Genomic DNA, 27,069 nt, shown 5'->3' with positions numbered 1-27,069 from the left:
ACTGACCCACATATTAAGACCTTTAAGCTATAACAGACTAGGCATCTGTGATTTGATTTTAGTTCAAAACCATATTATTAAGCAATATTATACTATATTATATTATATTAAACACAGTTTCTCTGCCCTGAATGATTCTGGACTTCATGATCTATATGACCCCATATGAATCTTCTGTTATATATGAAGTAGCAGCTTTTAGACTTATAAAAGTGAGCACTATGAGAAAGCTAACACTACCTCCTTAAATTGTGCCAGCCGTAATGAAAACTGGCAAAGGCCAGGCAGTCATTGGCGCTTAATGAACTTGCTTTCAGTGAACATAAGACCTTGTGGGTTTGTAACTTAACACTCGTAATGTGTTGCAGCAATAGAAGCAAGTCTGTCCTGTTAATGTGTGTCCTAACAAATTTACGGTTTGTGAAAATTAGCTTATGATGAATACTTTAAAAGCATAAGAGTATTACTAGTGAGTACTACATTTTGCCATATTCTGTACTTTGCAACTATTACCTTATTCTAACCCTTGTCTAATTGGCTGGTTCTAAGTAGGTGGAGTAGAAACATCCCTAACCTAAACCATTTATAAAGGCTCATACCTGCTTGTGTTTTTCACAGAAAGTCTTTGTGAAGGTTTCTCGTGTTGCTAGTTTCTTTATAAAGCCCTGTCTTTGGTCACAGTATTTTTGGTGAGACCAATGAAAAAAATCATTATTAATTTTGTTGGATGGATACCATAGATTGTGATGTTAGAAAAAGGTCTTACACTTTAAGAACACATGCTAAAATAATTACAGAAGAACTATAAGACTAAAACTAAATTCATTCTAACGTTTTTGTACAGGCTCAAATAAAATGTATTATGCATAAGATTAACTTTGATTCTAAATTTAACTTTTTCTTTTCTATTTACATTTTCTACCAGCCTACCACCATTAATGACTGCATAATTAAGGGGGGTGCCCTTCGGGCCTCAGTACTATACACAGCACGGAGTTTGTTCCTTAGCTTGGCTGCTCCGCCAAATCCAGGCTTTTTCCACAAATGGGTAGAGGGGATTACTAGGTTTCTGGGTATTTTTTATCTGCATAAATCATGTGAGTACAGTATGAAGCCCACCCTGACAGAGCTATGCTGTGCCCTTTGAAGTTGAATTGAGAACTCACTAAGCATGGTGTACCCATTAATTATAAGGCTTTAAAACTTGACTCCTGAAAATACATAGCTGAGATATTTTTAGTTTTAATAGGATTAGATCCATTACAAAAGAATTTGAGAGTATATGTTATATTCTGGAACAAGTATGGCCATGAGTTAATTTAATATGAAATGAGATGAGCTGCTTTTCCCTCTGTGTCAGAAAAATGAAAACAGTCATTGCCTGATACTGTGGAGATCCTGTGAGATATGAACACTAGCAGCGTCTCATCAGGTATGCCAATGCCTGTTGGTCTGCAAAATAATGTTTCTCTAACCACTTCCTGGAAACACCATTGTAGCCAAGTCTTCCCTGTATGACGTTAGAGAAAAGACAAAAAGAGAAGACCAGTTGCTTCCCGTTCAGTGGGGAAGGGTGAGACCAATAGAGCTCAGGAGATTTGCAATGGAAGCCCTCTGCATGGCACTGTAACTGCATGTACACCATGCACTGTCCAGTCCCGCAGGACGTGCACCACAGAGAGTCAACCTTCCTTTAAACTGGGTTCAGTAACTAGATGGACCTCTGTGGTTTGGGGTGCTGTTCATGGGGGAAATGGGAACTAGAAGTTGGTTAATTAAATGACAAAGTTTTGCATGATTTGCTCCATTCTCTGAAGTTAAAATGGTTATAAACCATAAGATCTGTAAACATACACACACACACACACACACACACACACACACACACACACACACTACAGGGTGGGGGGATGGGTTGGGGAGGAAAAAGAGTTACCCAGATATTTATTAACTCTATAAAACATCAACATTGAAAGCCATACGTTCCCACTAAAGCATGGTCTACAGAAATTTACCACAGTTGAAGCTGGGGTTTTCAGATTACATTGCTCTGTTTGCCTTTCTGTGTCTTATTTCTGCTTTTATGATGTTTTCTTTCATTTATATTATGGCTACTTGTTTGATTAGATGTTTAAATCATTTACTCTTCTCTTTATTGCTTTCCAATGAGTGCATTTCTAGTTAAGGCTGTAGACTTTCCAAGACGTGCTACATCTGTACCTCATAACTTTAATCTATAGTTCTTATTACTGTTCATTTCTTAACAGTGTGTAGTTTGGCTTTGACTATTTTATTCATCCAAGAGTTATTTATGGACTGTTTTTTATCCTCAGGGGTAAAATGTTTTTTTCTTTCTAACTTTTTTTATTATTAGTCACTTTACACTTGATCACTGTCCCCACTCCAGGTCTCCCTTTCTCCTCTGAGAGGGTGGCACCCTCCTGCCAGGTATCTCCCCACCCTGACACCTCAAGTCTTTGCAGGGTTAGGCGCTTCTCCCACAGAGGCCAGACAAGACAGCTGAATTAAGGGAAAGGATTCCACTGGCAGGCAATAGTTTTTGGAATAGCTTCCGTTCCGGTTGTTCAAAACCCACCTGAAGACGGAGCAGCACATCTCCTACATAGGAAGCCTAGGTCCAGCCTGTGCATGCTCTTTGGTTGGTCTCTGAAAGCCCCAAGGATCTAGGTTAGTGACTGTGTGGTCTTCCTGTGAAGTTTCTACCCCTTCGGCCTGCACTTCTTCCTCCTGTTCTTCTATGAGAATCCCCAAGCTCCATCCAGTGTTTGGCTGAGGGTCTCTGCATCTGTCTAAGTCAGCTGCTAGGTAGAGCCTCTCTGAGGATACCCATGCTGGGCTCCTGTCTTCAAGCCCGAGAGAGTATCATTAATAGTGTCAGCAATTGGTGCTTGCCCAGGGGATGAGTCTCTAGTTGGGCCGGTAATTGGTTGGCCATCCCTCAGTCCTTACTCCACCCTCCACCCTGCATTTTTAGTAGGCAGGATCACGTCCCCCTCCAGAGAAAAAGGCGGTAGCTTAAAACTATACTCAATAGCATACTCTTAGGAGAGTGCTCCCTTGTCAGCTCTAGGTAGTGACTTACATGCACACGCGTGTACACACACATACACGCACACACACACACACACACACCTGTAGCTCATTTGACTAATTCAAACACTTAGTCCCTTTACATTGTTGATGACATTATAAATTCTTTGACAGCTGTCTAGTTTGGTAACAGCTGTGAACGTCTGTTTTGCTCACACTTTCTGTTTGGATACGCTGCTTTACTACATCTCATTTTTTCTTTTTCATCACGTTGTCTTTCTGTTTTTTCTATTCCTCCATTGTATGGTGGTCATATGGTGATGAAGATGGTTGGCTAACCATTCTATCTGTGTGTAGACAACTTATTATCATGCCTAGATGCCATGGTCTCAGGAGTACGCGTCCCAGTAAAGCCTGTTTAAGTTCAGTTGGTGGGGTGATACAACACAGTCAGTAGTATCTTTCTGATCATTGTGCTGCAGAAGGAAAGTGTGCTTCTCTCCCAGGATAATCCATACCCATTTCCTTTCTAAGAACCTTGTCTTCCATAGGAATACCTTAAAATACAATTTTTATTCCACTTATTCTGTATTTTTCTCCATGTATACTCATGTTCAGTCGACAACTTTTCATTGTCTCGCTCTCCATACTCCTCATATTTCAGTATTCTTAATTTATTTTTCTTTTGTTCTCAACCTGATATTTAGGTTTCTTAACTTATTGCCTAGACTTTATGTTACAGCATTCCTGTTTTGTAAGGAAGTATTTTATAAGGAAGTATTTTCTATAAGTTTGAAAGCTACAATAATATGTATGCTATGATTGTAATTATTTCTCACTATTCATATGGAAAGTTTTTTATCTAAATTGTAGAGGGAAAGCAAACACTCTGAAGATTAGTAACTTGACAAGGTCAACTAGCTAATGAATGCGTGAACCAGACATGAAATGCCAAACTGTCGTTCCTCAGTAGTAGTGTATCATTCCATATGGTAGTCCACCTCTCTGCAAGAAATGGCCCCACTCCACCTTTCAATTGCGTCTGTTTTTCCTTTCTTAGCATTGCTCTTAAATTTCATTGGCTGTCTTCCAGGCCTACAAAAAGAAAACTGAAAGTGGAGGTTTGTTTTTTTTTTTTTTTACAATAAATATGGAAACAAACAAAAAACACTTGTTTTTAAGCGTAGCATGAGAATGGATAGAGAAATCGGTCTAAATAGACCAATTCTCATAAATTAGTAAATATAGTTCAGTGGCTGCTTTATTATAATGCTGTGTTGTACATAAATAATATTTACAAATATAGTGAGAGTCATTAAAGAAAGACTAAATTATGAGGCTAGGGAGAGGACTCAGGGGGCAATATGTATACATATGAATGTATATACGTATAAAGACCTGAGTGTGAATCTTAGTTCCCATGTAAATACCAGTAGTAGTGTCCCTCCCTATGACCCAGTGATGAGAGGGTCACAGGCACAGGTGGGTTCCTGGGACTTGTTTGCCAGCGTCTCCTTGAGCTGCAGGTTAGGTTAGAGATCCTTTCTCAAGAGAATGAAATGAGGAAACAGTTGAGGATGACATCCCAACATTAGCCTTTGGCCTCCACTCATGTGAATTCAGGTAATCTGCACAGAAAAGTGCATACACACAAAGAAAGCCTAGATTGTGTTCAAGTTGACCTCCAGGGTGTCTAAAAACATATAACTGAATGTAAATGTTTCAAATTGTAAAAAATACTTGGTGAATTTTTTATAATAGCAGAAAAAGAAACATCCCACATGATTGTCACAAAAGATGGGCAAATAATTCTATAATAAAATCACGTACTGAAATAAAGTTTCACTTACTATATCATCATAGATAGAACTTGGGAGTATAATACTAAATGAGGAATTCAAGCTGCACAATGTGTCCTTAGGATCCTTATAAGACTTACAAGTATCCTGGGCTAAATAGTAACAGTATTAAGATGAGTAGCTAGACAGGAGCAGTTAAGAGAAGCCAGTCTATTGGTGAACACAAATGTAGAATAGTAATTCTTCAAAGGCAGGAATTGAAGGAGAACCCTATTGTTAGGGGCATACACATAGTAATACAGAAGAATTAATAATGTTCTATTTATAAACTAATTACTAGATACCTCCGTTTCCATTTTACATTGTGTATGACTTACATGTGCTTAATATGCATGTTTATGTATTAAAATGTTTAACACTACTTTGGGTCACGTTTGGTATGCTTTTGTTATCTAGAAATACTTAAATGTTTAAAGAATATTATTATTTGTACTGATCATAAATATTTAAATGTTTAGAGAAGCTTTTCAAAGATATTTAGATAGGTGACTTATCATCATTGTTATTACCAGATAAAATATAAAATAAGCACATTTGAAACAGTGTTCATTTTTCTAAGGAAAATTTTATATTAAATTTTTTAGTATGTGCAGTATTATGAAATAGAAGTCTAACTCCCTAAATTATGCTATGCTATTAATTTCAGATATTATGCAGTAACATATCTGAAATTCGTTATTCTTAGGATTAGTGAAAAGCATAATTACAGTAACCATACTACATTAAATTCTAGAGGAAACATTAACTATGAGCTCTGGGAAATTTGTAGAAATGTGGGGTTGGGACCATCTTTGTTCCCTCGTCATCATGAATGAGCAGCATCCTTTCAGAGTGGGGTTGTTCTGCTGCAAAACATGATTTATCCTTTATGACTAAATAATTGTGTTTATTTTTACTTGCACAGGTAAATAAGATAAACTTTGAACTTCATTTCCGTATAGCTACAAAGAATTTTACCAAAACTTTGTTATGTAAAAGGAGTGCTAAAACTTGCAAGGCTGAGGAAAAGCTAATTTGTGCCTCTGTGAGGTTTCTGTGGAAGACTTTCCTAAAGGGTTAATTCAACTCTAAGAAAGCCTGTGTGCAGATTTAGGATATTCTGAGTCTCCCATTGTGTTTGCCTTCTCATTGCATTATAATCTATAAATAATGATTTAATGCTGACATCTCAGAGCATAAAGGAAATATAGTAATTTTCATTTCCTATATATTGCAAATGAATGAGAGGACTCGGCTTCCCATTGGTTAGAATTTTAAGGCACATGGACATTTATAAAGATTTTTCATATAATAATTTTAATTTTACTTATAATTCTGGAAACATACAGAATATTTGATTGAGAGATGCGGGCATCTTTTGAAACAGATACTTTATGAACAGAATACAAAGTAGTGCCTTATATCAGAGTCACTATATGCTTTTTTTTGGTTTTTTACTTTTCCTGGAGCTAATCTCCTTAAAAGCTAATTCTCCAGGCAAACAATGCCAGCTTTTCAGTGCTGAATACAAGTGGGTCAGGAGGGGATTAAAGATGGGCCCTGCCCTGGGAAGAAGCAGGGAAAGCTTCACTTCTTACACTCCCCTTGTTATTTGAGAATTCATAAGTTGCTGCTTAATTCTGACCCCTTCCTTTTGCTTCCTGTTTCTTACATTGGCGTCTGAGCCCCTGTTGTTCATCTGTGGGTGCAAAATTTTCCTAGACACTTTCCCACTACCTTCGCTATCAGCATTGAGTCCCGTTGGCTTCAGTACTCAGTTTCTGCCCAAGTTCCTTCTTTTCTTTTTCTTTTTTTTTTTTTTCCGGAGCTGGGGACCGAACCCAGGGCCTTGCGCTTGCTAGGCAAGCACTCTACCACTGAGCTAAATCCCCAACCCTGCCCGTGTTCCTTCTTCCCTTGTATAGCTCAGGTCTTTTCTCGGTGTCTGGTACTGTCGGCACTATACCCTTAGGAGCCTTCTTGTTAGGCCGTAGTCTAACTGAAGTGTCTGAGTCAATAACCATACCAGATAATCTACTGGACACAAACCAGTACACACGCAGGACAGAGTTGGATAGGGTATCCTCGTTTTCAGTCTCACTGAGAGGTTTTTAAAATAAGGCTAACTCAGAAAACTTCATTACCCACATCCTGTTCCCCATTCATGGAAGAACCGTGCTACTGTGAGGACAGCAAACAGACTTCTGAGCCCTCCCTCTGTACGGTGGGGGTTCAGTGCCTTCAATTATGTGGTTTTATATAGGGGATTGTCAGCACTCAGGACTAACAGTGGATAATGTGTCTAACATATTACTCACAGGATTCCAATACACAGTGAGATCCTTAGTAATATTTCCATCCTTAGTCACTTCAATAATTCATTATTTCCATATAACTTTTATTCTCAAACCTATTAGTTATAAGAGGAATTCATGTGGTGGTTTTTGTTCACTATAAAATAACTGACTTGGCTAAATGAGTTCTAAGGTTTCCTCCATCTTTATCAAGAAGCAGATCTTTGTCTAAGGAAGAGAGGCTTTAGTTGCTTCAGTAAAAAATAAAAATGGCGCGACCAGTTCCTGCGCATACCCTGGCGGTCGGTCAGGCCCTCCCTAGTTACGGCTCCAGCGGGCCATGGGCACTAGCACTAACTCATCTCAGTGGCTCCACGCTGCTCCCAAGTACTCTCTGACCCCGGCAGCAATCTCTCCACCCATCTAGTTCCCAGGGAGGGCTGTCACCACGCCGGGCATAGCCATCTCAATCCTAGGCAGGCCCAGTGCGTCCTGCCACCGTACACTCTCTTGAAACTCAATCAAGTCAGCACATGAAAGAACACACCACACAATATCCTCTGATCCAACTGATAAGGTATAATTTGCCCATATAGACAACACAAAATCCTGCACACACCCATCCCTTAAAAATAGTCGTAACAACCTGTAACTATACACAGAGAATCTTAACATCTGCCGCCATGTTCTGTCAACTCCTGCCTTGCTCCTGCCCCCTCTCTTGCCTGCTCCCTGCCTTCTAAAACCTCTGTTCCTGCCTCCCTCCCTTCTCATCCAATGACAGGCCTCATTTTATCTTGTCTGCCTTCACCTGCATAATGACACCAGCCAACACTTAGTAATGATTGTTACACACAGATTGTTCAGTCAGTTCAAAACATTATATAACTTTTACATTATCTCTTTTTAAACTTTCTATACTTCTCTCCATCTTAATTCACCGAGATAGAAACAATTAGAGTTTCTACATGCTTCTGTCAGAAACCAACACGCCTGCCTCAGTATGCAGACCTAATGGGCCCTCTGGCCATGTTCCTGTTTGAGCACAAGCCTTTCACTGTACACTATTCTTATCTTTTCGTGCTTTCAGTAGTCTTTATTTTCTATCTCAATCATGTACATCACGTAATAAAACACTAGTGGGCCATCCGGCTTAAACATCCTATTATTTCAGTTAGCATGAATCTACCACGGCCTCACAATGTCTCCCGCCTCCGGCTTTGCTGTCTCCAATATTCCTCTCTCTCAGGCTGGTTATACTCCCTTCATGTAGCTTTGTTGGCAGATGATCCTGGCATCTCCAGCATCTTGAGGTCTCCACCACGGCCCATGTATCATCTTTACAACTCCATGCTATGGCCTCTTGGTGACTGGTAGCAGGAGACTCCAGCCTTGCCACACTTTGCCTGGCCTCGGCAGTTCTCTGAAATCATGAAGGAAAAGTCAATGACTCCCAAAATCTTAGAGCTCTTTTTTCTAAAACCGTGAGCACATGACTTAGCGATGCCAAGTTCAGCTACCAGCTTGGGGTGGACCTTTGGCTGTCTGGATCACAACAGCAGCAGCTTTCTGTGAAGAGCAGGGAATGCACCCTTCCGGCGCTCACCTTTCACCAGTCACCTGGGTGGGCTTCTGCCCACACAGCTCCTTTCTTACTCTTCTATGCAAAGGAGGCACTTGTCTAGTAAACAGATGAGTACATTACTTTGTTTTCCAGTGATGCATTTTTATTTTACGTGTATGAGTGTTTTGCCTGTATGTTAGCATGTGTACTGCGTGCATGCCCGGAGCCTGAGGAGGCCAGAAGAGGTCACCCAGTAACCTGAATGATCTATCATGTGAGTGCTAGGAGCTAAACTCGAGTGCTCTATGAGAGCAGCCCCTGCTCTTTACCCCTGAGCCAGTTCTCCAGCCCCCAAGGCATGAATGGCTTTTTAGTTTAGTCTGTATAAATACTCAAGGCATGGGGAAAATACAGACAAGGTTCTGTGCCAGAGTCTCGCTTTGCCTGCAGCCTGGTTACGAAGAGTCCTTGTTCTTCACTGAAGCCTCGGGAGCTCGCACCTCAGGTGTCTGTGTTCCTCTCAGCACTGCTGTCTTCCGGGCCTACGGGTAAGCCGCCTTTATAGTACTTGGCACCGTTTCTAGTTCCTTTTCCTCCTCTTGCTTGCTTACAGAAATCTTTTTAATATATCTATATACTCCCAAATGCATCTAATTCTGTGTAAACTCGAAAGCTTCCTCGTAGATTGTAAAGGTTTGCATATTCCATACCCCAGATACTTCTTAGCCTTCTTTTGTGCCAGCCTCCTCTTTACCACCTTTGTTCCCCGGATAATTTATATCCCCCACATTCTTCATTCAAATGCTGTATGTCATCAGACAGGTTCTCTCAGATCGCCATATATGCAGCAAGTCTCCTCCTTACCTCTCCTTTGTTCTTCAACTCGTCGCCGTGGTGTATGTGTTTGGTTTTGTATATCTAGTAGATGTGTGACCTCTGTCACCAGGAGCCATTATACCAGCCTTGACAACAGTGCTCACTTAGCAAACATCTGTTGAATTACTGGTTTGAATCCCTTTTAGTCTTGTCTAATGTTTGTCCTGGCAGCAGTGTTTATGCTGCTGTGGTGAAACATCATGACAATAAGGGAGGAAAGGGCTTATTCACTTCACACTTCCCAGTGCTGCTCATCACTGAGGGAGGCAGGAACCCAAACAGGGTGGGAACCTGGAGGCAGGCACTGATGCAGAGGCCACAAAGGGGTGCTGCTTCCTGGCTCACTTTTCAAGGCCACGTCAGCCTGCTTCCTTACGGAACCAGGACCACCAGCCCAGGGATGGCTCTATTCACATTGGGCTGCCTCCTCCCCCGCCAACCCCCACCCCTCACATATCAATCACTGGTTAAGAAAATGCACTCCAGGCTTGTGGAGTCTTACAAAGGCCTTTGCTCAGTCGAGTTTCTGTCCTCAGAAGATTTTAGCTTGTGTCACATTGACATAAAACTGTCCCGCACAATGATGTAAAGAAAGAGCCTTTCCCCCTTCCAAAAAGTCTTTTAACTTTATGATTGATGTTCTTTCTTCATGAAACATTGCTTCCAAATTTTCAATTACACAAGTTAGCAAAGAAATGGTGCTTTTATGGGTTGTGTAAATCAGTAAGTTATTCATAGTTTCGCTTCTTAGTATTAATCCTATCTGTCTTTCTCACTGCTTGGTTCTGAAACCTTAAAAGGCAATCCCTTAGTCCTGTACACTAACTTACGGTTGTTGCTTTTTATTATAAGTGAAAATACAGTTTTTTAAATGTCATTAATTTACTAATTTTAAAAGTTTCATCGTAATATTTATTTTGCTTTCCTTCTTAATGCTTATTTTGTATTAACTATAAAGGGAGAAAGTTCAGCCTTTTTTTCTCTTCTTTCAAGTGAAAACTAATCACAGGATGGTAAGATGAAAATTGTGGAAGCTGACAGAAGTGTTTGACTAACTGCCATGTTTCTGGTGCTTTCTCTTCTGTTTATTTGGATTCTCTGTGGAAATAAAGAACCACAAGTATATAATACCTTACATCTTAGAAGTTCCTTAGCAGTCACAAAAATACTGTTCTGTGTTTCAGACTAAAGAGATTGTTATGCTGGTTCTGAATGTTTTTAGATATGTGGGTGTGAGTACAAATGCCTTTATACTGTCATGCTAATCTATAACATTTGATGGCAGATTTTAAAGATTGTAACGTATTTAAATTGTATTTTCTGTATATCCAGGAAGGGAAAATGTTAAGCATTATATTATCATAAATATACTTCTGAAGTACAGCCTATTTTTTAAACATTAAATGTATATTGAATATGGTAAGCCCTACAATTCTATATTTTCAGAATACTTTTTAAAATTGCATTATGTATATATCTTTGTAGTCACTATCTAAGAAGAAATACTGAAATTAGTAATATATTTGACTTTTTTATTTTTTATTGAAAATAAAATTATTTTTATACAATATATTCTGATCAGTTTCCCTCCCTCATCTCCTCCCAACACCTCCCTATACCCTTCTTAGAAAACAAACAAGCAAATATAAAAAACAAACAAACAGGGCTAAAACAAAAACAAATAAAAGAAAATCAAAAGGAACTGAGAAGAGCTTGGGAGAAACCCAGACTCACAGACATGTAACTCATTTCACACCCATGGAAATTCATGGAAACAATAATATATAAACAAAAACCGGTATGGTTAAAAGTGATAAAACAATATAGACAACTCAATACCTTTGAGTTTATTTTGTGTTGGACACCTACTGCCACTCCTATGGCCTGCCCTTATGGTTTGTGAGACCCCTACTGAGAAACTAATTTTCCTTTGCCAGTGGTTGCTAACTGGAGATAGCTTCTTGTCCACTTCCCCTTCTCAGCCCCGGGCTGCCCTCTAGTTGGGGTCTGTGCAGGCCTTGTGCGTGCTGCTTCCGTCTCTGAGTTCAGATGTAAACTGGCCCTGTTGTGTCTGGAAAACACTGCTTTCTTGGTTATCTTTGTCTCTGGCTCTCACAATCTTTGCTCTTCTGCTAAGTTCCCTGAGCCCTGAGATGGGATTTGACGAAGACATCCCATTTATGACCGAGTGCTTCAAGGTCTCTCATTCTCTACACATTGTCCAGTTGTGGGTTTCTGTGTTAGTTCCCATCGTGTGCAGTGGAAAGCTTCTCTGATGATGGCTGAATGAGGCATTGGTGTATAGGAATAGCAGTCATATTGCTGTGTTCCTTTAGCAGAACAATAGTGTTTGGTTTTTTCCTAGGTCCATGCCATCTCTATTCTCTGTCAGACATGGGCTCCATCTCACGGAGTGGGTCTTAAGTCCAGGGAGATAGTGTTTGGTTACTCCTGCAACTTGGGTGCACTAGTGTCCACGGTATCATGCAGGCAGGTCACCATGGCAGATCACAGTTTTCAGCAGGGTTTGTGTTTACGCTTCTCTAGTAGCGTGTGGAGTACCTTCCAGTACTGTGCACACTAGTCAGTAGGGGTGAAGACTCTAGTGAGACACCAGCCCAGCCTCGCCATGTTCAATGATGTATATTTGTTGCATTTAGCAGTAGTTGTTTTGGCAGTAGCCTGAGTTGTTTGGGGATTTCCTTGGGGCACCTCCAGCTAACAGGTCAATTAGATGTAACCATGTCTAATGGAAGCTTTGTCTCCCCATTATCTGCCGATTTCTTTCATATACATACACATATTTAAGAACTTCTACTATAGTAGGTTTCCTTATGACCTCTCAAGTGGCCCTCACTGTTAGCTTCCCTCCTCATATTCTCTCCCTTAACTTCCTCCCCTTTCCTTCCCCTTATGTTTGAGACTTTTTTAATTTTTTATTTATTTTTATACTCCAGATTTTATTCCCCTCCTAGTCTACCTTCCAACTGTTCTACATCTCATATCTCCTCCCAACTCTCACCCCCTTCTCCACAAGGATGTCCCTACCCCACCCTACCTCCACCAGACTTCTAAACTTTCAGGGCCTCCAGTCTCTTGAGGGTCAGGTGCATCTTCTCTGATTGAACCGAGACCTGGGAGTCCTCTGCTGTATATGTGTTGGGAGCCTCATATCAAATAGTGTGTGCTGCCTGGTTGGTGATCCAGTGTCTGAGAGACCTCGGGAGTCCAGATTAATTGAGACTGCTGGTCCTCCTACAGGATTTCCCTCCTCCTCAGCTTCCTCCAGCCTTTCCCTAATTCAACCAGAGGGGTCAACAGCTTCTGTTCATTGGTTGAGTGCACATATCTGCATCTGACTCTTTCAGCTGCTTGTTGGGTCTTTTGGGGAGCAGCCATGATAGGTCCCTTTTTGTGAGTGCCCCACAGCTTCAGTAATGGTGTCAGGTCTTGGACCTCCCCTTGAGCTGGATCTCACTTGGGCCAGTTGCTGGATCTTCTTTTCCTCAGACTCTTCTCCATTTCCTTCCCTTCATTTCTTTCAGACAGGAAGAATTATGGGTCAGAGTTTTGACTGTGGGATAGCAACCCCATCCTTCACTTGATGCCCTGTCTTTCTACTGAAGATGGGTTCAACAAGTTCCCTCTCCCCACTGTAGGGCATTTCATCTAGGGTCCCACCCTTTGAGTCCAGAGAGTCTCTCATTTCCCAGGTCTCTGGTACATTCTAGAGGGTCTTCCCAACCTCCTTCCTCCAGAGGTCACCTGTTTCCATTCTTTCTGCTGGCCCTCAGAGCTTTAGTCCTTTTCCCCCACCCAATACCAGATCATTTCCCCCTCTCTCCCAGCCCCATCTCCTTTCTCTCCCCTGTTCTTCCCTCCCTCCCGTCTCATAGTTGCTTTCTTCTCCCACCCAAGTGGGACTGAGGTATCCTCACTTGGGCCCTTCAACTTATTGACTTTTTTGAGTTCTGTGGACTGTATCTTGGATATTCCATACTTTTTTTTTAAGCTAACATCCACTTATTAGTGAGAACATACCCTGCATGTCCTTTTGGGTCTAAGTTGCCTCACTCAGGATGACTGTTTGAGTTTTTTTATTGCCTGTCTTAGTTTGGGTGTTACTGTTGTGAATGGACACCAGGGCCAAGACAACTCTTATAAGGACAACATTTAATTGGGGCTGGCCTTACAAGTTCAGAGGTTCAGTCCATTATCATCAAGGAGGGAACATGGCAGCATCCAGGCAGGCATGGTGCAGGAGGAGCTGAGAGTTCTACATCTTCATCTGAAGGCTGCTAGAAGACTGGCTCTCATTTGGTTAGGAGCAGGGTCTTAAAGCCAACACCCAAAGTGACACACTTCCTCCAACAAGGCCATACTTCCAAATAGTGCCACTCCTGGGCCAAGAATATTCAAACAACCACATTGTCCTTAACAATAATTAGTAATGAAATATAACAAGTATAATCATATACTGCTATGATTAAGTTGCCAGCATCATTACTCTTGATCTGTGTGGTCATTGTTAGGTAAAGTAAATTATGAACTCAGGTATCAGACCTTGACAGCCTGTCTGCAAAGTGAGATGCCAAGCAAAGGACAGGTAGAGAGCTAGCATATACAGCGTCAAGACGAGACTTTAAACAAAAGAATAATTCCTATCCTAAGTAAGACATACCAGTGTGGCATAAATTTTCTCATACTCTTGCAGACAGCATGCGACTTAAAACGTATGAATTGCTTCTTTCTGGGATTTTTATTTGATGTTTTGAATAAGGTTCTCTCCAGAGGAAGCAGAGGAGACTACATGCATTTCACGGTGAAACTCATTATGTTTCTCTTCTCAATGTCTTTTTTAAAGGATTTGTAAATTTTACATAAATGCATGTACATATGTGTTTTGTGTGCATGCCTATGTGCGTGCCTAGTGCCCAAGGAGGCCAGAAATGGTTACCACATCCCCTGGAACTATAGCTAAGGATAGTTGTTAGTCTCCGTGTGGGTGCTGGGAACGTAGGTCCTCTACAAGAGTAGCAAGTGCTCTTAACCTGAGACTCTCCCTAGCTACTGTCTCTTAATACCTCGAGAAACTCATGTTTCATAAGTGATTTCTAATATCTGAAATTCTGATAGTCGTGGAGAAACAAATACCATGTTTAAAGGTCTAAATGTTTAGAAACATCTCATCAAAAATTAATAAGTATTTGAGAGTTAAAGGAGTGGCAGGGAGTGAGCTGTACCAGAGAATCACGGCCCTGTGACCCGCGTGTATAGAAAGAATGAGCAAGAAAGGATGAAAATATAGGACCCATTTTACTTAGAAGACTATTGCAGGCCAGTCATGGTGATGAATGCCTGTAACCTCAGCCTTCTGGGGCTGTGACAGGACTTCAAGTGCTGGCTACGTAGTAAGACCCAATCTCAGAGCACAAAACAACAACAACAAAAACCCAGAAGACTGTTGCAGTAGTGTGAGTGATGACTAGTAAAGGTGTGGACTGAGATACACATCATTACCCAATAACAATCCAATCCTATAATCAAACAAGAACTACCAGAAGGGAAAAAAAGATTTCATAATGTAAGATAAATAATTTTAGGTTTTGTTCATGTTTCATTTGAGGTCACCAAGTGGATGGAGAGATGTTCTAAGAATATGGTTAAAAGGTGATTCATGGAGCTGGAAAGATGGTCCATGGTTAAGAGCTCTCCTCAATCCTCCACATGACCAGCGTTCATTCCCAGCACCTGTATTAAGTTCACGACTACCCACAATTCCAGCTCCAGGGAATCCAACCTTCTTCTGAACTCCAGGGTGACACACACACACACACACACACACACACACACACACACACAGCATATATTCACAGAGATATACATATACATAAATAAAAATAAAATGAATCTTTTTGAAAAATCCAACCAGTAAAGTCATAAAAGCAGTATTAACACCATGGTGCAAAGAAGACAACACCCTTTACATAGAATAATACCAAGGAAACTTCTAACTAATCTTTCTGATTTTTAACTAAATCAATGCTGTTTACACACATTTCAACATCTGCCACATGGGTCTCATAGAAAAAAAAAAGACCTTATGTTTCCTGCTAATTATGAGATTTCATTATGAAAATATCAAAGAATTAGACTTAATGATTAAACTTAACCTGGTTTTAAAAATACAGATTAAACATAGTAACAATCTGTAGGGGAGACAATATAGAATATACAAAAGTAGAGAAATGTTTGTAAAGAGAATAAACCCACTATATAGCAAACATATTCATAGGTCTGTGTATATTTAAGCCTTACTCAATACTTTGCTGATACAGAGTATGATTCCATATCTGATACATAAGAGCATACATAGGTAGGTCCTGGTCTGTCAGGGTCGGAATCCTATTAAATTATCACAGTCGTAAGTAATGTGAACTATCTTCATTACACTCGTGCCTCTCAAACGTCAAAAAGCAGAGGCAGCTTTGTGAGCTGTTGTGAGGGAGAATGCAGTGGGCAGCACAGCATGCTCAGCACCATGTGATCACTGCTGTTTCCAGTACCGGCACATAAGAATACCCATGTCGGGCTGGAGAGATGGCTCAGTGGTTAAGAGCACCGTCTGCTCTTCCAGGGGTCCTGGGTTCGATTCCCGGCAACCAAGTGGTGGCTCACAACCATCTGTAAAGAGATCTGATGCCCTTGTCTGGTGTATCTGAAGACAGTTTCAGTGGACTTATATATAATAAATGAATAAATCTTTAAAAAAAAAAAAAGAATACCCACGTCATGGCTGTATAGTGTGTGCATTAATGTTACATACACTATAATTGTCATGATGGCTTCTCACAGCATCTCCAGATCTCTTCCACTCAAAGACTTGTATCTATACATCCTGTAGTGGTTTAAATGGATATGGCACCCATAGACTCACGTGCTTGAATACTTGGCCAGTAGGTGGTGACCCTATTAGGAGGTGTGGCCTTGCTGGAGTAGGTGTGGCCTTGCTGGAGTAGGTGTGGCCTTGCTGGAGTAGGTGTGGCCTTGTTGGAGGAAGTGTGTCCCTGTCAGGATGGGCTCTGAAGTCCTAGATGCTCAAGCTTCTCCCAGTGTGGAACACAGTTCCCTTCTGCTGCCAAGATGTAGAACTCTCAGCTCCTTTTCTAGCACTATGTCTGCTTGGATGGTGCCAGGCTTCCCACCATGGGGGTAACGGACTAAACCTCTGAAACTGGAAGCCAACCCCAATTAAATGTTTTCCTTTATGAGTTACCTCGGTCATGGTGTCTCTTCCCAGCAATAATACCCAAACTAGATACCTCCCCAGGATTTAGGACAACTTTCTTATCCCCTGTTTCTTACTTCTTTGCAGTCTTCAGAACTCAGTTTGGTTACTTATTCATTGAGAGCTTCCCCAACTACCTAATCTCAATTACTCCTGGATACTTTTTCAAACAAACAAACAAACAACGACTGGATTCTGAGAAAGTTAGCACTCCGCATTCGGGGTCACCAGAATACCACTTCCTCTGATTATGTCTAGCTACAAGTTGGAATCTAAGTAAGAATTATTTGGCCTTAAGAAGTTAAATAAAATACTTTTATGTTGTTAACTTCAGTTTCTAAAATGAAAAATGAGCAACTGTTTTCCAAAGTTAACTTTTTAATTCTAAAAGTTTTGGTCTTGTGAACAACTTGAAATATATTGTGGTTTTAACTTAAAAAGAATAAAAATATCTCAGATAAATGATTTTGTTATAAGCACACTGAAAAGAATACCTAAACAGTACACCTAAACATTCTCGCTCTCAGCCTTCTAAAAGATAGCGTAGAGACAGGCTTGAAAAGGTGAGGGTGTCGCTATTTTTAGTCTGCATCCACAGTACTGTACCATTCAAGATCTTCTCAATCTGTTTTCATTTCTTTCTTCCTTAATAATCCGATTTTGCTACAAATTGATTGCTCAACCTCCTGTGTCCTTTCTATAAAATCCAAAAGGTTACTAAAGTCCCAAGGTGGAGAAATGGCTTTTTGGAAATGGTTACACTACAAGGTCAATTTATTAAATGTGATTTATGAGGCCGCTAATGCTTTATTCCTAAATTGACTTTCACAACATGAACTGAGCCTTCTTGCTGTTAACCCTGCTGGATGAATTTTTGCTTAGAAAGAATACTGAAATAAAATGCATTTTATGACTGGTTCTGAAGAATTAAATGTCTCCCTAATATGTAATTTCTAGAGGAATTACCTACTTCGAGTAAAACACACAGCTCGTTTTTTTGAGCTCTAGCCCACGAGGAAAGGTGATGATGCGCTGAGCTCTAACAGTCCTTCATCCGTTTAAGATGACGAATGCGGCATGTTGGGAAGAAGGTTGAAACTGACTTTAGAGGTCCTTCATCGAGCCCCAGCCTGTGACTGTAGCAACTGCTAATTGTCCTGTAGACGTGCATTGTCCTCGCTTGTAAACTACAGGACTGTCCTTCACATTGGCAATCCGAGAGTTTCTAGGTGATGATGCATTAAATGTGCAGGCTCCCGAGATTGCAGTAGAAAGTGTTATAAACATTTCCATGCTTAGGTTTATGCATATGCTTGTTGTTGTTACGTATACGTTATACATCATTAACAACGTACATTTCATAAGCTCTCGGGGTATCCTATAGGAAGTAACTATACTATGGCAACGAGCTATCCTACAGTAAGACTCATCAAGGCAGACCCATTCCTTGTACGTGCTTGGATCCCTAGCATTTTCTGGAATAGTTTTCTTTGTACAGGCCATGTTGGTTGCCGGACCTGTGTATTGTGTGGCCTTTCCAAAAGCATTATTCATTTAGGAAGTATAAAGTGGCCTCTCTTGAGGTTATGAATTTCCATCTCCGTCTTTTGTAATAATTGTCAAGTACTCTTAATTTTATATGCAGTAAAATTATACTAGTGAAGATCACATGATGCAACCGTGGTCCCGTGACACAAGTAGGGTTAATGATCTCATAGGCTGAGCTGTAGGGTGTGCGGGTGGGCACAGAGGTATGAGACGGTTACTAAGAACACACTACTGGAGGATATGGTCACTGGGGTCTATGTGTCCAGGAGGATTAGTGATGCCAGCATGCAAATAACTTTTTAGCCCAAAGGACCGACCACTTAAAGTCTTAGGATCTCTGGCATGCTGTCTCCAAATGTAAGTGTGACTCTCATTCTCTCACAAGAATTTTCTGAAATTTTTTTTCCTACTTAAAACGCTTCCATGATTGATTTTGCTGTCTCAATAAATACAATCAGAGCATCGATACCTAACTTTTTCATACACAAAACTTGAAAACTTTAGCACACTAAATTGAAATGCAATTAAAGCATTTAATAATACACTTAAAAACATTATCAAGTATCTGTTACATGCCTGTCAATCTCATAATAGTCTTTTCATTCAATTGAGACTTAAGTTCATACAGTTGCAGGAAGAACCATTTATGTTTCAGAGAGACAGAAGCAGTTTTGACTAATGTCTCTTTTCTGCCGCATTATAAAACTAAGTTGTGACTAGATACCATTATATCTAAGTTTTCACCTTTTTTTTTCTTCACTTAACAGGGAATGTCCACTTTTTTTAAAAAAATTGGATATTTTCTTTACTTACATTTCAAATGTTATCCCTTTCCCAATTTTCCCTCTGGAGTCCCCCTATCCCTTCTGCCCTCCCCCTTCTTCTATGAGGGTGTTCCCCCACCTACCCACTCCCTCCTTGCATTGGCATTTCCCTACATGGGGGCATTGAGCCTTCACAGGGCCAAGGGCCTGTCCTCTCACTGATGCCTGATAAGGCCATCCTTTGCTACATATGTGGCTGGAGCTATAGGACCCTCCATGTGTACTCTTTGGTTGGTGGCTTAATCTCTGGGGCTTCTGGTTGGTTGATATTGTTGTTCTTCCTATGGGTTTGAAAACCCCTTCAGCTCCTTCAGTCCTTTTCTGACTCCTCCATTGGAGGGTGGGGGGCATTTTCAAACCAATGGTTGGTTGAGAGCATCTGACTCTGTATTTCTCAGGCTCTGGCAGAGCCTTCCAGGAGACAGCTATATCAGATTCCTGTCAGTTTGCACTTCTTGGCATCCACAGTATTGTCTGGGTTCGGTGACAGTATATAGGATGGATCCCCGGGTGGGGCCATCTCTGGATGATGACCTCAGTCTCTACTCCACACTTTGTTTCTGAATTTCCTCCTGTGAATATTTTATTCTCTCTTCTAAGAAGGATGAAAACATCCACACTTTGGTCTTCCTTCTTGAACTTCATGTAGTCTGTGGATTATATCTTGGGTATTCTTAGCTTTTGAGCTAATATCCATTTATCAGTGAGTTCATACCATGCATGTTCTTTTGTGATTGGGTTACCTCACTCAGGATGGTTTTTTCTAGTTCTATCCATTTTCCTATGAATTTCATGAAGTCATTGTTTTTAATAGTTGAGTAGTACTCCATTGTGTAAATGTACCACATTTTCTGTATCCATTCCTCTGATGAAGGACATCTGGGTTCTTTCCAGCTTCTGGCTATTATAAATAAGGCTGCTATGAACATAGTGGAGCACGTGTCTTTGTTATATGTTGGAGCATCTTTTGGGTATATGCCCAGAAGTGGTATAGCTGGATCCTCAGGTAGTACTATGTCAAATTTTCTGAGGAACCTCCAGACTGATTTCCAGAGTGATTGTACCAGTTTGCAATCCCACCAACAATGGAGGAGTGTTCCTCTTTCTCCACATCCTCGCCAGCATCTGCTGTCCCCTGAGTTTTTGATCTTAGCCATTCTGACTGGTGTGAGGTGGAATCTCAGGTTGTTTGGATTTGCATTTCCCTGATGACTAAGGATGTCTAACATTCACCTGTTAATGGCAGTATGTTTTATAGTACACAGTACTAGTTATTTTGAATACTAGCAAAAAGTTTTTAAAATAACCTTTTTGTTATTGTCTTTTACATGTTATTTCGAAAGTAGTGTACTCCCAATATAGTGTGGGATGAGGGAAGGGATGAGGCTCCTGAAGTCCAAAATGAAACAGAGAGACTTAAAACAAAAGATCATAGCATAAAGGGACTGATGCAGCAGATCAAGTGTGACGCAGCTAAAACAGGAGGATGCATTGGAAGTGGCAGAGGTGACAGTGGCTAATCTTTTGAGTACCCAGCCATTAAAGGCTTTTTCTTACCAAGAAGTAAGGTTTTGGTTAGTTGGTTTGTTTCTGTTTTGTCTTAAAGCAGAGGGGAGCCTTGAAAGTACTTAAACAAAGGAGAGAAATGTCTGGGTAGTTTTGAAGAGTTTTCAGTCAGCACATCCAGGTAGAGCTCACTCTCTGATTACTACTGAGCACAGACAAAATGTAACACTGCAGGAGGCAACCACGGAAGAAGGAAAGTCCAGCAGGGAGCCCAGGAGACTCATGGTCTCCAACTCCATGGTTCAAAATGACTCAGTGGGTTATCTGATCAATTCTGATTTCTTAATTCTCTCACTTATGACAGTGAATAACAGTTGAGGTTGAATGCTCCAGAATTTTTATGAAATCTCATATTATCTCTAATAAAAATGTTTCAGGCTAGCATTTTTAAAGAACATCTTTAGTGTATACCTTCAAGAATAATAGTATGTCTATTAAGGCAGACTTGGGCCTTAACGTTTAAGCACATGGCATATTAAAGACTGGGCGGCCAGGTTTTGTTTAGGATGGAAAAGGGCAAAAATCACCAGCGGTTCCCCCCCCCCCCCCCCGCCCTGCTTGTAGCTTCAGGCCTCTGGGAATCCCTTCCCTCCCAGCTTAGCTCATTGTGGATTTCCACTAAAGCAGCTGGATTGTTCTTGGCAGGCCTCCTCCTTCACTTACAAATTTCTGTCCTTCTAGGTCTCTGTGAAGACTTCTTTTAGTGCATCAAGCATTGATGTTTCTCTTCAGTACATAAACCTTGCTAAGTCCTAGGTTGTACCTTAAGGGTAGATACTGTGTCTTGTACATTTTGAGAAGATCTGGGCTCAGCATATAATGAGTAGTAGGCATGATGGAGGTTACTGCTCCAGGCAGAGCAGCCATAGCTAACCTAAGCAGAAACCTGGGCTTCACTCCATCTCCCTGTTCAGCATGATAAAGACTTTCTTAACACTATTTATCAGTCAGGCCTTTGGGGAAACATGGAGAGTCCTGATTGTCTCCCCTGCCACCATCACCAAAGGTTCTTCATTTGGTTCCTGGCTCTCTAGAGAGGCCCCACGCAGAGACGTGGAGTAACTTTGCTTTCCTGGTTGTATAGTCTCTCAAGTAGAGGTGTGTTTTTAAAGTCACTAAACTACTAATTTTCAGTCTTTCTCTTCAGAATACTTTTATTTTTAGATTGATACAATGTGATTTCACTGTAGCTTAGAGAAATGCTCAAAAACAAAACAAAAAAAGAATCTTTAGTGAAGTTTAATATGTGTTTAACCCAACCATTTTCTGAACTTTTTTATATAAGCAAGTTATAACATGCAGGGTACATTGGTGCTTCAAGCCAAGGAAGAAAACATCGAGAATGTCCCAGACCCCAGCGGGCATCCACCCAGGGCAATCCCTTCGCCTGTTTCTTGCTTTGGTTTTCTTTTTCTTTTTCTTTTCCTTTTTTTTTTTAAACAAGTCTTCTTCTTGACCTAGAAACCTTGTTTTCCTCACTGTACAACAAGATAGAAAGAATTACATTGTCTAAATGGTCGAACACATCCTAATGTGAGAGAGACAAAGAGCCCAGTGCAGAAGAGTCATGACATCATGAGTATTCAAACGTCATCGACTTGGATTCTTGTTCCACTGCAGTGACAGGACTGTCATTTGTATCGAAGCTAAAAGTAGATTACAGTTTTATAATTTTTAGACACAAGGACACTGAGTAAAAATACAAAGTAGGATTTGGTTTTTAAATTAATACCGAATAGAATATACGTGAGATCCTGTTCACATTTCCAAGAGCGTCCTAATATTTATAAATCTGGAATGAGAAGAGAGAACGTTCTATGGGAGGCAGTTTTTAAAGTGTCTGGGGATCTGGCTGCTGTGGTTCGGCTCAGCCTCTGTGAAGACTGTGTGTACTTGGTAGTCCCTCCACTAAACACAAGTCTGAAAGTGCTTTGTCGTCACTTCATTGTGGCAAAGACATGTTTACTTGCAAAGACAGCCTTACAAAGACAAATCTTCATAAGAGCTTGTTTTTAGAACACCCATGAGGAAGGAGTTAGGCCATTCTATGTTTTTCCTAGAAGCACTTTATATGATTCACAGCTAGACTTTCTATTTAATTTTCATCTTTTCTGTCAAGTAATTCTTTAAAAAATAAAAAGATGGTTCCTTTTGACTTTGTTTTATGAAGCTCCACAAATAGGACAAAGGCATAACTGTCTGTGTTCACTCTGCCTCACTGTGGCCACTTAGTTGGAACTCCAGCCCTCAACCAAGCTCAAAGTAGATTTACTTGTGTTTTGTCTTCTGATTTTGCCATTTTTCCTTCTCCTTTATTCTTACTTTAATTATGTGTGTGCACGTACATGTGTGCTCCATGAAGTACACATGACAATCAGAGGACAGTGTAGAAGATTTGCCTCCTTCCATACTTGAGTCTCAAGATCAAACTCAGGTCACTGTCAGGCCTGGAGGCCAGCATCTTTACCCACCAACCCTTCTTACCAACCTTCATTCCCATACTCTTACTCTCTTATTCCAAACGAAACCAAATTGGGATGGTTAGCGGGAGAGGTAGACAGGAGTATGGTGCATCACGTACAATGAATTGTTAATGGTAGAAGCTACGTGGAAGGCGTAGAGTCTGCCATGCTTTTGACGTTGTTTGTAGCAGGTATTACTAATGGGAGGTCATAGTTCATTACGCTGTTGCTCCAAGATGAATGTGCTGGTCTTCTGGTAAGTTCTAAAAACGAAAAGCTGTTACAAAAGTCTGAGCCTGGGCCAGCAGGATAGTTAAGCCAGGAAAGATGCTTGCTGCCAATCCTAATGACTTAAGTTCTTCCCCTAAAACTCACATCAGAAACTAAGAGACTGACTCCCAAGCCAGTTGTCTTCTGACCTCTTAACATTTCATGGCTGCAGTAAACCCATCAGTTGATAAATGAGTTTTGTTTGCTGCTGCTTAAGAAGCCAGCCCAACCGCAATATCTGAGTCTGGAGCATTCTGCCTCCCCCTGTGTTCTTTTATTCTGTCATTGCTGTGGTCCCTCACAACAGCTAGTGCTGTCATGGTGGACTCTGAGCCTCTAATGATAAGTGAACTACTTTCCCCTCAGAGGTAAGCCTGCCCTGGGTATTTTGTTGCAATAATGAGAACTAATGCAAAGAGTGTTCACTGTTAAGTTGTTTTCAGTTGTGCTGTGTGTTTGAAAATTGTCCTGATAAAGCTTGGACACTTTTCATGACGGATAATACTACAAGAGTAGTTATTTATTGTGTGTATAAATGTTTATAATTACATTATTAGAGGGAAATGATTATTCTTTTAAAATAAAAAGCCACATTAAACTGTCCTCACAAATGAGGTCACTAGATTGTCAAACTCCTGTTTGAGATTCAAGTTAGATATGGTAAAAAAAAATCAAGAATATGTAAAAATTCATATTGTCAAAAAGAACACAGGTTTTCGAAACCATGTTGCATACATAAACATTTAATGTGTGTGTGTGTCTGTGTGTGTGTGTCTGTGTGTGTGTGTCTGTGTGTGTGTGTCTGTCTGTGTGCGTGTGTCTGTCTGTGTGTGTCTGTCTGTGTGTGTGTGTCTGTGTGTGTGTCTGTGTGTGTGTCTGTGTGTGTCTGTGTGTGTGTCTGTGTGTGTGTGTCTGTGTGTGTGTCTGTGTGTGTCTGTGTGTGTGTGTCTGTCTGTGTGTGTCTGTCTGTGTGTGTGTGTCTGTGTGTGTGTGTGTGTGTGTGTGTGTGTGTGTGTGTGTGTGTGTAGTTGTTGCAGTAAAAAAATTAGGCGGCTCAACTTGTTCTCTCTCATACCACTCTGCGCTTTTCTCCCAGGCTCTCTCTCACCGGGGAAGTCACACCATAGGAACCAGCGCTAATTTATCTCAGCGCTCCATGCTGCCCCTAAGTACTCTCTGAGCCAGGTGGTCCGAGAACCGTTCCAGAGTGGCACCTGCCACACTGGTCTTTAGAGTTAGCTCCAGCACCTGTGGGGCTAAATGGAACTAATCATAATTTATCTCAGATTAGTATCTCTCCCTCGGCTCTCTGCTAGCCACAAACTCTGGTTCCAGCTACCCGGTAAAATCGGGACTCTAGAAGTCCAGCATGGGCTGGCCTATCATGGCTCCCTGGCACAGACTCTACTCACACTCCCAACAACCCAGTGAAATCAGGACTCAACAAAGTGTAACTCAACAGTCAGATTTAAATTCTCAATCCACAATACATCCACACAATAAACTCACAACCAATTGATAAGGATATAAACCTCCCACCTAGATTCAAGCCCACCAGGATCTGGGTCATCCTTCTCCATCACCGTCTTGATTCTCCCAGCTCCTTCTCTCGAGATTCTCCTCTCCTTCTAAAACTCTGTTCCTTCCACCTCCCTTCCATTCGTTCAATGACAGGCCTCGTTTTATCTTGTCTGCCTTCACCTGCATAATAACATCAACCTACATGTAGTTAAGAATTTGAGGTGTGTATATATGCATGTGAATGTTACTTTTGATGTTGAAGATTATAATTTCCTTTTTTTCCTAATTTTAATATTTGATTTAATAACACAAGAAAGACGTAAAATAGGACAAGGAAAATAAGAGAAAAAATTCTTTTTCTGTTAAAGCGGAGCAGGAAAGTCTCGATAATCTTACATGTATGTTACCACACTGAAGGAGTGTGTTTTAGACATAAAACAAGCAACAGTGCCATTCATCTTCTAGGGATGTTTTGGGATCCCACAATAGACTTCGAAAGAAAAGTTACAGTGTTCTACTATTGCTGGCCCCGTACTCAGAAATGCCTATGTTTAGTCCCTAATTGCATTAACTTTTGATGTCTGACTCATGAGGAAAGGAAGCTTTGATGTGGGAATAAGAAAATCCATTTTCCCTCTCAATACAGTAACCACTGATACAGTTCTGACTGTGTGACACCTATGTTCCCTGGTTTCTCAGGGTTCCACCAAAGGAAATCAGAGTTCAAGGATATAAAATAATTAGTGTTCTTACAACTCTATAAGGAGATTTAAGCAGTGTTAAAGTTGGTTGTCTTCACAGTATATCTCTGAGAGCAATGAAGGACTAAAGTTTCTTCATGCATTCAAATAGATTAAGCCCTTTATGATTCTGAATGTAATGTTTCAGATATTACTTGTACTCTTTAGAAGAGTCTTGTCTTTATTGAAAGAAAAGTCAGATAGCATTAGTGGCTTTTCTGTTGCAGAGACAAAATCCCAGGACCAAGAACTACCTATAAAAGGAACAGTACATTTCTGCTTTTAGTTCCAGAGGGAATGTCCACTACGGCTCGGAAAGTATACAGCAGGGACAGGCAGCAGACCAGTCACAGCGCCATCAACATACAGGAGGCAAAGAGTGATATGGGAAGTGGGGTAGAGCTGTAAACACTAAGTAAGGTTTCCCTGCCTCCCAGCAACATACTTCTTCCCGCAAGGCTCCCCTCCTAAATGTACTAAGACCTCTCCAAATACCTCCACCAACCCGGGTCAAACACCCAAGTACTTATTAATTAAAATAATATCAAAATTAGAGCTAATCTCTTGAGTTCTGCTTTTCTAGCTCTCTCACATTAACACCTGAAATCTGTAGTTCACTCTTGCATGTGTGTGATGTACGTATGGACCCACACACATATGACATATGTGTGATGTACGTATGGACCCACACACATATGATACTCCTCTCTGTCCTAGCAGTATGTCCGTTCTGTCTCATCGGTCCCTCATGCTGCTAACTGTCTTCTCCATCTCTTATGTCCCCCAGGTAAAATGTCCACTGATCGAGCTTTGAGGAAGCAGCAACAATTAAACAACCTCGCCTATCTGGTGCTCGATCGTGCCAAACCTGGTGACAGAATTGTGGATTTCTGCAGTGGTGGGGTATCGTGTCTCCTCTTGTCCTTTATTTAGCCTTCCCGAGATCATAAGACCTTGCTACATCATTCAAGGTCATGATTTTATTTGACAAGATCATTGACTAACAGTGAACAGAAGCTGTGGGGACCGAAGCTAACTGTTCTGTCTTACTTTCAGGGCCATGTTGGAATTGTTCTCGCGCATGTACTGCCCCTGTGCCAGGTAAGGTTAATAATGCACAGCATGGAGCAGTTCATTCAGCTCAGCACAACTCGGCCACGTCTGCCTAATCTTAACTCTTTGCATTTCTAATTACTTACTCACCAAGTCAATTATGTGCCACATATT

General features: G+C 40.8%; 1 protein-coding gene and 1 long non-coding RNA gene across 11 annotated transcripts in view; one reads left to right on the top strand and one right to left on the bottom strand.

Annotated features, from left to right (window-relative positions):
- Positions 1-27,069, top strand: part of Gstcd (glutathione S-transferase, C-terminal domain containing) — a 92,120-nt gene that overhangs the window by 49,502 nt on the left and 15,549 nt on the right. For all 10 annotated transcript variants that reach the window (XR_015664937.1, XR_015664936.1, XR_015664938.1 and 7 more), the window contains exons 6-7: positions 26,630-26,745; positions 26,899-26,943. Coding sequence is in view for 7 of the 10 variants with exons in the window: in XM_087624949.1 (XP_087481075.1) it covers positions 26,630-26,745; positions 26,899-26,943 (161 nt within the window). In the remaining 3 variants the exon portion in view is untranslated. The remainder of the gene's footprint in view (positions 1-26,629; positions 26,746-26,898; positions 26,944-27,069) is intronic.
- The window catches only part of LOC102548236 (uncharacterized), a 76,236-nt gene continuing 55,361 nt past the window's right edge, over positions 6,195-27,069 (bottom strand). Inside the window, exon 3 of the long non-coding RNA XR_015676952.1 lies at positions 6,195-8,606. This is a non-coding gene — a long non-coding RNA (uncharacterized LOC102548236). The remainder of the gene's footprint in view (positions 8,607-27,069) is intronic.

The sequence above is a fragment of the Rattus norvegicus genome, chromosome 2, assembly GCF_021556685.1.
Source record: "Rattus norvegicus strain SHRSP/BbbUtx chromosome 2, alternate assembly SHRSP_T2T, whole genome shotgun sequence".
In the NCBI taxonomy this organism is placed as follows: domain Eukaryota; kingdom Metazoa; phylum Chordata; class Mammalia; order Rodentia; family Muridae; genus Rattus; species Rattus norvegicus.
This window is presented reverse-complemented; position numbering and strand designations above follow the sequence as displayed.